The 12923-nt window shown below is 30.6% G+C and overlaps 1 protein-coding gene across 1 annotated transcript in view; it reads right to left on the reverse strand.

Moving 5' to 3' along the window:
- The window catches only part of LOC142331542 (uncharacterized), a 123500-nt gene that overhangs the window by 14843 nt on the left and 95734 nt on the right, over positions 1 to 12923 (reverse strand). Inside the window, exon 4 of the mRNA XM_075377530.1 lies at positions 5108 to 5629. Coding sequence (XP_075233645.1) covers positions 5108 to 5629 — 522 coding nt within the window. The remainder of the gene's footprint in view (positions 1 to 5107; positions 5630 to 12923) is intronic.

Consider the following 12923-nt stretch of genomic DNA (forward strand, 5'->3'; position numbering starts at 1 on the left):
TTATTTCTCCCTTTTTACAGTACAAATAATAAATACTGTATTAGTCAAAACTCGAATATTGGATTATTTATATTTAATTCAGTATATCCAATTTTTTTTTTTTTTTTGTTTAACCTCCGGAACCACCATTATGTATTGCTTCAGAGGATGAGATGAATGTATTGTAGCGTGTATGAAAATGCCATGCCTGACCGGGATTCGAACCCGGCACCTCCGGATGAAAGGCTGAGACGCTACCATGCGCCACGGAGGCCGGATCAGTATATCCGATTTAATTTTCCAAAATTTTAGTATGGTAGCCACTCACTACAACCGTATCATATTGAAATTGTAACCTTAGTTTATTCTGTACCGTTAATTTTGATTAAACTCAATCTATTCCTTAAAGTTTCGTTCATTTAATATAAGTTAAAATTAATTTTTGTAATATTATGTAGTACATTTATAGTTACCATGTAATCCTATTTATACTTATTACATAGCTTAGCCTTTCATTAGGTAGATTTCATAAGAAAGCTAAGTATTGTAATGGGTTCCATGATTCAACTGCCGGAAAATTTCTATATTTCACTTTTTTGACACGATAACTGCCGTAATTTTTGCCAATCCCTTTCAAATTGATACATAAAATGTAACGATCCAAATCTCGGTCGAGTTCGTTAATGGGCAAAATCGAACCATGCAGATGGTGATGGTGAACTTAAAAAAAAAAAATTATCGCTATAACTTTCATATTAAGTAAAATTCGAATTCGTTTAAAGTTCGTGTACTATTCTTTGGATAAGGGCTTAAAACTTATCTAAGTAAAATTTTTTGATATCTCCAACCATTGGCCCAGGGGGGAAGAAAAAATGGAGTTTCGAAGACGAAAAACATCAAATCTCCCTTATTAGGCACAGTATCGAATCGGTTTAAGTTTATCGAATCCTAATAGAAGTTAGTTGCTTTTATACGGATTTCAATATTGTACAGTAGATACTGGTGTACTCTTGTGGTTGGGGTTCAATTAACTACACAAAAGGAATGGCCGGCTTGAGTGTACAAGACTACACCTCCATTTGCTCATCACATTTATCATACTCATCTCTGTGGGGTTTGCTTATTGTTCTCTAGTTGAACAGATTTCAATGTACATATTTTATATATATTAAAGAACGGTGTTTTAGCTAGTTTTAAGATTTTTAAAAAAATTTTCTGATCGGTTGATTAGATGTTAATTTACCTAGGAAATCAAATTATATATAGAGCCTAATATGTATATATTAGAAAGTAACTGAACAGCTCGATATAAGAAAAGTTAATTTCTTACCGGTATACGCTTTAGTTTATATATTTGTGTTTATACATATATTAGATATTTTAAAGGAGTGAAAGATAAGATCGGAAACGCATCAAACCATAAAGTTTAACCATCATTCATGTCTAAAGATAACGACACATCTTATTGCAGTCGTAAATTTATATTAATGTCATGGGATAAACAGAAAGTCAAGAAGACAGACGACGAAGAGAAATCGCTTAAAGTTTTGACACAAATTCTGATAACAAGTCGAGATCACTAAGCATAACAGATCCTTAGCATGTACACTTCTTGTTCCTTAACGTTTCTTCTTTACAGTCTTTAATCCTTAGCGTGTCATTTGTTGAATAAAAGAAAAATAGAATTTTGACTACGTATATATTTCTTTGTTGTAACTTATTACATTTTTAATAGGTATATTCTTACTTTATTACACCTTCATAAATGCGTACAATATAAGTTAACTTAAGTTTAAATCTGTACTCGCATAACAACTTTTGTTAAGGTGTGTTGTACAAAATATTTATAAAATTTATTTTTATATAGATGTATTATAAAAATAATCCAGTAGGTTTACTGTAGGTATACAATAAATCTTCTGAATTATTTTTCAGGTAGGTTTATTAATTAAACTTTCTAATGTAGAAAGTTTAATAAATAGATTTCATTGTCGGACTTTCGGAAAATATCAGAAAAATAAAAAAACTTCAATAAGAACAGGCCTTCAAATATCTAGAAAAAAAAGACAATAAATATAAAGTACGCCCGAAATTTTTAAAAACCAGGTACGAAAAAATTGAAAAAACTAAAACGATTTAAATACCTAGAAAAAAAATCTACGCAATGGAATGCGCAAAAAATATAATCCGAAGAAATCGTGAGAAATAAATAGAAACGGCTGTCGTCTACCGTAAAACTTGTTCAACAAAAATAAATCAATAAATTCAAAATTAAGGCATTTGTTCAAAAATAGGATGGTTTGTAGGTACAATTTTTGACAGTATTAAACATGGAAACATTTAAGCGAATCCAAAGAAATAAAATATTTTTAAACGATAAATATTTGCTCCTGTAAAAGACGACACGCTCACATATATATATATATATATATATACGCGGCGTATAAACTCCCTTCCAACAGAATACTATACGAGAAATTTAGAAAAATATATAAAAAAGGAGCTCGGTTTTCAAAGGCTGTATTTTAAACTTAAGGGTAATAAAAAATTCCCCAAAAAATTCTACCTTTTCACCTAGAAATAAACTGTGATAAAGTTAAGAAAAATTTAAAGCGATAAAAATTACGGACTTAAAAATTGTAACATTAATCTTGAAAAAATTAAAAGAAATTTCAAAGAAGAGTTTTCTACGAAAAAGAAGCTCTAAAACAAAAAAAGTGTTGTAACAGAAGAATTCAGGAAAGCGGTGAGTGAAAAACTTGAAAAGTAACTGGCAGGTAAGGAAACAAAGGTGGTCGCTAAGAAAAGTGTTAAACGTGGTCCGTATTTGACTATACAAAAAACGAAATTCCATACTTGTAATTCAATTATTTATTAATTAGCAAGTAATCATAAAATTTAATTTAAAATGCTTGAAATAACAATCTTCTGGATTATTTAAATAAATATCTAATTTATATAAAAATAATTTTAAAATGTATCTCGAGAAAGTCTCAGAACAATAAAATTGTTTACGAACGATTATTTAAACCTCAATTATAATTTAATTATGTAATTAATTATATATTTGAACTTTTATAATATTATTTGCATTTTTCTTTTTGTAGAACAATTTTCCGAACCGATAACGAACAATTAAAAGTGCAAATTTAAATGTTTTGAAGAGATCAATCTGTGCCAAAAGTACTCCACAATTAATTTACTTAAAAGAATATATATATGATACTGTTATTCGAGATCATTTCAATTTTCTTAAACGTCGGTCGGTAGGCCCAGCAGATCTACTAGTTAATTAGTTGTATTACTATTTAATTTGTAAAATAATTATTAATGGTAAAATTGGTCATCGACATGTACGTGATAAATAAAGCCTTAATTTAATGTGGTAACTATTACACAGAAGGATACATTTAAAAACTTTTAAGAAATCGGCTGTTAAAAAGTATTATATAACCGAATTTTTAGATAAATTGAAAGTTATAACTGAGTCGTAGGAGTACCCCTATCGTCTAGCGTCTTTGAGACTACAACCACTCGGTCGACTGACTCCCCGGATAAACGATCTCCCTTTACTAAAATGTCCATTGTCTCGTGTGAGAGCTGATGGGTGGGTAGAGGTCAGAGCGTTCTTCTACCCCTTCGGCTAATAAATTACTCCTAAAGGCGGAAGAACCGTATAGTTTATCATTAGAGTGCAAAAGACAACAGGAATCCTCTCCGTTAAACAGCCAGATAGATAGCCTTAGAAAGTAACAGTGTGATAGTCAACAGTCGAATACGGTGAAAGAACAAAGAGGAGAGAAATAAATTTCATGAACCTGGAAATCAAAGGATACACTCGTTTACGTTTATCGGAAATGTAAATACATTATTTTAGTTACCAAAACGAAAAATTAGTCCAAAATTACTACAGAGATCTGCTGTATTTTAAAATACAAAAAAATAAAATTTGAACTAAAATTTACTCCTTTCGAACCCGCCTATCAAAGGATTCTTTTTTTATTTATGCAAAATAATAAACTATGATCGATTTCTTACGATGAATAACAAAGAAATTATTTTTTTCCCAAGCATATTTTTTCGTTTATCTATTTACAAACAACAGACCGATTCCCGATAACAATTATTAATGGATTATATAGAATTTTGTAGCTCGTAATAAACGTCACGCTTCACTGGAACTCGAACCCTAAACTTGCACATAAAAAGCAAAGACAGTACTATTCCACTATGGCGATCAATGTTGTAGCGGCATTAATTGTAATTATTTTAGTTTAAATCGATTCTAATATAAAAAAAAATCACTTTCAGAATGCCGGAGGGTGAAGGTAGATTTCACCGGTGCTAAGTAAGGGATAAAAAAGATTTCCACCTTAAAGTTAAAAAAAACTTCAAATTTACTCAATACGACAATGGTTCATGTGAAAAAGTTTCACATGTTAAGCGTACGACAAACCCGATTTTCCTGCAATTCCAGGAATCATTTGCAATTCCTGGAATTCCAGGTCATCCATTTTCGAAGAGGTTGGTCATATCAAAAATTGTTTCAGAGAAAAGGTTTAGTTAATAATTACAGGACTAACGACCACTATAAACCGAATCGATACTGCGTTTACTAAGAAAAGTATTTTTTTTTTGTTTCGAAACCCAATTTTCTTCCACCTCCTGGACCAATGGTTGGGGATATCAAAACCTTTACTTAGATAAGTTTTAGAGCCTCATCCAGAAAATTTTAGGAACTTTAAAAGAATTCAGTATTTTACCTAATAAGAATGTTATAGCGATATTTTAGTTTTTCGAAAAAGTCCCCCTTTCCAACCCCTTGGTCCGACTTTTCCCATTAACGAACTCGACTGAGATTTTGGGTTGTTATATTTTATGTATCAATTTGAAAGTGATTGGCCCAAAATTACGGCAGTTATTGTGTCCACAAGAAAGTGAAATTATATATATATACAAACTTTTGAACTGACGATGGTTTTGTGTTCTGGGGGAATGTGAAACGCAAAGATATGTCTAAAATTTCAGGAAGTCGGAACCTGGTACCCATTACAATAGGAAGCTTTCTTATGAAATCTAGTTAAAAAAGAACAGACAATGCACTCCCATACGATTCACACAATCATACCTGTACATGGAAGAGCGTGTCCGGCCAAAGTGACAGTGCGACACATGTTGAAGACGTCAGAAGATTTCCTCTTAATCCACCTCCGGCCACTTCCCAAGTAACTAAATAAAGGGCGCGAGGATGTCTCGCTTCCCAAGCTACTTCGGCGATAACGACCGCTTCCTGATGTATAACAGAAACTTCACGAAGACGCCAACCTTTATCTTCACCTAATCCGATCTCTTCTGCTGGACCGTAAATCGTCACGAGTCCATCTCTACCCACAACGAGTACGCGAACCATACCGCCTTGTGGTATTTTAGCCGATAAATCCAAAGTCTGTGTTATTTGTCTCCAAGCGTTATTTAATCGTCTCATAACTAAATATACCCAAGGTCCTTCTAATTCGGGTGCAGGTGCGGGCCACCTCGTCACTTGTTCTTTAATCATCAGAACTTCTTCACCTCTTCGTACAAGTACCGGTGCCCTTTGTGCTCCTCTTCCGCTGTCCATAAATCGACATGCCGCTGCACAACCTGGTCCCTGTAAAAAAATTAATTTTGACTATAAATATTAAGATTAACATAATTATAATGATGCGACGTAAAGTTATAATTTAATATGTTGAAATAAATATGTTTGTTTTGTAATATTTTAAAATATATAATGAACACTCTTTAAGCAGGTCACGAGAAAAATAGAGTCGATCCAAGACTAAAACAAATATAAATATATGATGTGGGCATCACATGACTTGCTTGTACGTCTATTAAATTACATATACACATTTTATTGTAAAATATACACATTTTACATATACAAAAAAGTTATTGTAAATTTTTTTTACAACCAGATGTTGATAATTAGTAATAAATCAATTATTTAAATAAAAAAAAGGAAATGAAGTCTGATTCGAACTGATGTACCTTCCCCTTGTAAGATCCAAATACTCGCATTTCATTAATTAAAATTTCATTTGCATGTGAAAATTTGATAAAGACTGGTTGGGTCATTCTTGAGTTACCTCATTTTTAGGTTATTTTGATCTTTCTTATTTTTCATACGCTCTTTTTTTTTCGAGTCAAAGTGGTGAGTGAGCTAATACGTGCAGCTTTGGTGTAGTAGGGTCAACTAGTTATAGTTAACCCACCGGGTTGGTCTAGTGGTGAACGCGTCTTCCCAAATCAGCTGATTTAGAAGTCGAGAGTTCCAGCTTTCAAGTCCTAGTAAAGTCAGATATTTTTACACGGATTTGAATACTAGATCGTGGATACCGGTGTTCTTTGGTGGTTGGGTTTCAATTAACCACACATCTCAGGAATAGTCGAACTGAGAATGTACAAGACTACACTTCATTTACACTCATACATATCATCCTTATTCATCCTCTGAAGAATTATCTTAACGGTAATTACCGGAGGCTAAACAGGAAAAAGAAAGAGAGAAAGGTGTCAACCTTTCTCTCTTTCTTTTTAGGGTAAAGGAAAAGAGAAAAGGGTAAACAGGAAAAGAGAGAGGGTCAACTAGTTAACCCACCGGGTTGGTCTAGCGGTCAACGCGTCTTCCCAAATCAACTGATTTGGAAGTCGAGAGTTCCAGTGTTAAAGTCCTAGAAAAGCCAGTTATTTTTACACGGATTTGAATTCTAGATCGTGGATCTAGAATTCTTTGGTGGTTGGGTTTCAATTAACCACACATCTCAGGAATGGTCGAACTGAGAATGTTCAAGACTACACTCATACATATCATCCTCATTCATCCTCTGAAGTATTATCTTGAACGGTAGTTACCGGAGGCTAAACAGGAAAAAAAAGGATCAACTACTTATTTTTAATAATTTCATCAAAATACGGTTATAATAATTTAATTTTCTTATAGACAGAAAATGTATTTTAATATTAAATTTAAAAAAAAAGATTATACCTCTTTTAGTTTTCACATTTAATTTGTGTTTTGTATATTTCTTGCCAAAAAATTATACAAAAAATATTATACTAAGTACGGAAAAGTCTGTGTTCTTGCCACCTGTCGGACTACAGTAGAAGGGGTTTAATTTTTTGCTTTATTCTGAAAAAGTTTAAATATTTTGTTTCATTTCATAATTGAAAATAATTTTTAACGGAAAAAGTTTTTTCTTTTTTGTAAAATCCTTCTTTGGGCTAACCCGTAAATTTCCAAAATATTGCAGATTTTTTTACAACATATTCCACTGGTCAGTTTATCTATATAAGCTTTTAAAAGGATGGTCCAATATTTCAGTAGTGTGTTCCTAACAGTACAAAACAAAATTCCATAATGAAGGTTTGGAGATGGCATTTTATCTGTATCTTTAATACCTATTTTTCTTTTACCTGTATTTTGTGTATTTTTTTCTAATAAAAATTTATAATCTCAAAAATGGGTTGAGGTTTATTTTAACAAAATCTAGTATATGATTTTTAACTTATACGATCTACGAAATGAATAAATAAATAAGAAAATCTGAATTGCACATTTAAAAATGGAGGACATCTTGATTTTTCACTCCAATATACATAGAGAAATAGTACAGAAAGTAATAATTATTTAAACGTTTCATTGTGAACCAAATTATATCTTACCTTCAACAAATAAAACCCTTGTGTGTTATAACACAATAAAATTATAAAGGTTCTGTAGAGTTTTCTAGGTTTTAGATTGAAAGAGAGAAGAAAAGATTATAGATTTTTGTTTAATATTATCCAGGGTTAATTATGATAAGGATTTGTTATTTGATAAGCTAAAAACTTTAAGGAAGTGAAATTTTTGTATAATCCAATCTGTTTTGATATGAATCTGTTTTGAATATGTAGGAAATTTTAATAACATCACCTATTTTTCGATTTATTTTAAAGTAAGTAGAGGCCAACTCAAGTAAACGTGCGCACCTTCACACAACACACACATACACACACAGATGCACATTATACAGAATAAGTATAACACTAAAGTAAAATTTTAACAGTTAAATGTAGAAAAATAAAATTTTAAATTTACCGAATGCTTGTACTTCACAACGATCTATTTTTGTATGAGATCACCATATACTACGCACCAAGGGATCCCCATGGGGAACTAAAAAAATTCTAAATGAAAAGGTTAGGGTTATGTTATATAATTTTAAAAGCCACCGCCTAGCTTGCTCGCCGATTACCGGACCGCTCAGCGTGAAGAACATCATCGCCACCATGTTGCGGAGCCCGAAAGGTTTTGATAACATTGCAGGGTTCGTGGCGAGGGTTCTTCAGAAGAAGGATCGGGGGCTCGGGGATGAGGGACAGCCCTCTGCGGAGATGCCGTTAGCACGTGCTTGTACGAGTGGGCGGTAACGAGTGCGGCACGGGGACTTGCGCACTCCCGAGCGAAAAAGACCGAGTCACGGTGAGGATGCCACACTCGGGGTGTTCCCGTTAGAGGCATTGGCATAAAGACCGAGTCTCGGCTCCTGGAGTGGGGACCCAGGGACGGTATAGCCGGGCCTAGTGGATCCTACTCTGGGGGTTTGAGGCGGGCGCAAAGTGAGATCCGACCGGCGGGCCGAGACGTGGAGGCCCGTTAGAGTAAAGGACATTCCACTGGGCTGTGTAATAACTGCCAAAAAAGTTACTGAAAAAAATATCAACATAAAAATACTTTAGGGTACAAAATCTTTATGCAAACTGGCGACCATTAAATGTATTCTTTTTTCTACCTAGTTCAAAAGTGGTTTACAATACCTCTTTAGCTCAGTAGTGAATCATAAAAAAAATTTAGCAAATGCTCTACTTCTAAACTATCTGTTTTTCAGTATGAAAACATCACTTGTTGTAAAGTAAAGACTCATTTGAAACTAGCACAGAATAATAACAAATTGCCATCAGTTTGTTTATAGTTATCGTACCCTGACTATTTTTTACATTCTTCTATCACCGTTAAAATGATGTCACAAACATAGTCTTTTCATTTAAAATTTATTAGCTCCCCCTGGGGATCTGTAGGTGCGAAGGGTATAGTGGTTCATACAAAAAAATATAGTTCTTCGTCAGGAAGGAACATTAATTAATTAAATTCTATTTTTTATGTTTAATAGAAGAAAAGTATTTGATAAGAGCTCAGATATTTTATTAACACAAGTATGTTGTATTTATATATATTAGTTATTCCTCTTACAAAACTCCCTATAGGTAACATACAAATTTTAATTACGTAACAAATTTACTTCACTAATTTTATTTTAATTTTTTTTTTTTTAATTTTATTAAGTGTAATTTAAAGTAATTAAAACTCTTTAACTCAATTTTTTTTACAAGTATATTACATTATTATGAACTCAATTTTGGGTTTAAAAAAACACTTATACACACACACACACACATATATATATATATATATATATACATATATATGCTACCCAGACATATAATGACTGCAATAAAAAATAAAACGAAACTGAGAATATTACAAACGGAGTAATTAAATTTTTTTTTAAATAAAAGTTACTTAAATATTTTAATTAATTATGCAAAATAGCTTTTTTGTTGTGTAAAATATTAATATAGAAATTAATTATACATATTAAATATTTAAACAGCTTTTATGTCTTTACACTCATTTATGAGGAAAAGTAACAAAATTATACTCTAATTATTATAATAAAAAAAATAAAAGAAGTAATATTTTTATTACTATTGTTATTATTATTATTTTTTATGCGTTATTAAAGCGATGGGAAAGCTGAATTAGATAAGTTAAACATGTTATTACCCTCTATGTGAGCTTTTCGTCTCTGTTATTCTGTTCAAACATAATTTTATTTAATTACAGTATAATTAAAAATTTTAATTAAAAAGGTTTAAAGGAAAGTTTTATACAAAGTAAATACCTAATTACAGACCTTTTCTCTTTCCATTAATATTTTTAATTTCCTGCCTTATTTTTCTGCATACAGTATTAAAAGGAATATTACACGTTTTTATGTATTACAAATAAAATTGAATTACACATTCGTATATTAAAATATAATAACATTAAAATAGAATAAATATACAACACGGGGGTCCGTTGAAAATAATTATAATATGGGATATTTTTTTTTCGTTTACCTTTGATCTTAAAATACCTTTTGTTATAAAATTGTATGTGTCAACGTTTTACATCACAAATTCGTAATTTATATTAAAATAACATCCCCTTTTTTTGAATCATTAAATCCTTTACATTGTAATATCTATAATTAAAGAATTACTGTACAAAACCGTAACTCATATTTAGATTATAGTTAACTATCTAAAATTTTATTATAAGGTAATTAATTTACAATAAAATAAAATTTTATTTGAAAAAATTTATAATTTTAACATTACATAGGCTTCAGTGCCTACAAATAATATGATATTGTTAAATGCGTCCTATCAAGAGGTTTACTAGGTTTAATTGACTGTAAATAATTTATTCCCCGACCAAAATTGTGGAAATTTCGTATGTAAAACAAATAAAGTCAATAAACAAATTTAATTTACCGTAAAGTTTTAGTCTTCTTTTGTTTGTTACGTAAAAACAAAACTGCAAATTTTCAAAATAAATTCTACCTTCAAACAATTTTATCCGCTAGAATCATCTATTTATTTTTAATATCATCTATAACGACTCCTGCGTATCAAATAAAAGCAATTAAAGTGATTCGCTCTGGCTATTAGCGTTTATATAATTTGTTTACATCAAAGATTAATTGAAACGTCAGAAAAACAGTTTTTAAAGTATATGTTTGGAGCGTAACTTTATATGAAAATGAAACTTGGACGATCGGAGTACCTGAGAAGAAATGATTAGAATTTTTGATATGGTGTGCTACAGGAAAATGTTAAAAATCAGATGCGTGGATAAAGAAACAAATGAAGAGGTGATGTGGCAAATTGATGAAGAAAGAAACATTTGGATAAATATAGTTAAAAGAAGAGACAGACTTATAGCCACGTATTAAAGAATCCTGGAATAGTCACTTTAATATTGGAAGGACAGGTAGAAGGAAAAAAATTGTACAGGCAGGCAATGTTTGGAATATGTAAAACAAATTGTTAGGAATGTAGGGGACCGGAATGAGACGACTAGCACTAGATAGGGAATCTTGGAGAGATAAATTAACCCAGTCAAATGACTGAAGACAAAAAAAAAATTAGCGTTTGACATTTTTCAGGAAAATAAGGAATTTTTAAATTATTGACCTTTCTATTATAAAATCAATTGCAAATTTGACAATATTAGAGTTTGAAAGAGTTGTTGAAGAGAAATGTACAACCGGCCTTTATGGAAAGGAAGACATTATATACTTTTTTAAACGATTAATTTAAAAAACACAAATTACAGTTTATACTAATGGTATTTTATCGTATGATAATCACGATAACATCGTGACAATAACAAACGGTTATACGTATTAATAAATTTTATATTAATCAATAAATGATTATATTAGATCAATCCTGTATTCAATGCGGAAAAATTAAGTAAGTTATCAAGTTACTTCGTTAAAGTGAATGCATTGGAATATGTAAGTTAAGTAAACTTATACATTTTATTAATGTAAAATCGCAAACGTTTATTTTTAATAATGTGCAATGTGAAAAGAAGTTTTCCTATTTAAAAAAATTCGAAATAATTATACAGAGTGTTTCTAAAATGGTGAGCTGGTTATACTTTTCCGGATTCTACTTGTAAAACTAAACGTAAAATATCCTTAATAAAAATAGTGATTTCACCTTTGTTCTCCTCCTGTCAGCCATTTTATTATTTTTATATAAAAATTTATATCTCAAGTTCAGATAGAGAAATCACATTAATATTTGGCAAGCGTCTTGTTAATAAGATTTTAGAATTAGAAAAAAAAATCAGGACTTAAATACCTTCACAAATTACAAAATGGCTGCCATATTTATTTTTTTTAATCCGTTATATCTCTACAAATATAAAGTTTATCAAAATCTATGTTTTTGCTAAAATATTAAGCCTTCTATTTAGAACAAAAAGAACATTTTAGTTTTGAAAATCGATTAACAAATAGCCGAGTTATGGCTAAAATTTATGTTGTAATTTTGTGTCTGTTTTCATGTCCTCCACTCTAATCCATTAAATATTATTCAATACCATTTGAATATTTAATGGAATTGTTCAATTCCATTAAATATTATTTGACTTTATTAGTTGTTAATTCTATTATTGTAAATTAGTATCAAATTAAGTAATAATTTTCTCACAAACAAATTTAATATTAAATAATAAAAAAAAAATTGATGTTAACTTTTTACTTTTGAATAATTTTACTCAGCGACTATTACTGCAGATCATGTTAATAATGTAAAAATAAAGCTTTTTTCAACAGAAATGGGGTTCAAAACTATCATAACCAGTGTATCTGGAGCGACAAGAATCCTCATGGTACCTTCAAGTAGCCATCAACAAAGATTTTGCATGAACATACGGGCATATATAATATGAACATATTTTTAATGTCTATCTTTTGGATCCTGTCATTCTATCAAATCATTTAAATGGACTTTCAATCACTTTAATCACTCTCAATCGAAAGATCGCTGTTTGCCACATTGGAAAACTTGCTGCAAGCGTGCTACAAAATAGAAGTACTGTGCGCGTTCTCAAGGAACATATATCGAAGTAGATAACATTACTTTGTGAATTTTTAAAGTTTTTATTTATAATATACTCGTACAATAGTTTATATTACTTTCCGAATAAACCACTTATTTCGGTAGAATTGATCATGGTATTATAAAAAACTAGTAAGTATTTGTATTGCAATACATGTATTTTTTAATTAATAGATATA

Source organism: Lycorma delicatula, chromosome 10 (genome assembly GCF_047948215.1).
Source record: "Lycorma delicatula isolate Av1 chromosome 10, ASM4794821v1, whole genome shotgun sequence".
Taxonomy (NCBI): domain Eukaryota; kingdom Metazoa; phylum Arthropoda; class Insecta; order Hemiptera; family Fulgoridae; genus Lycorma; species Lycorma delicatula.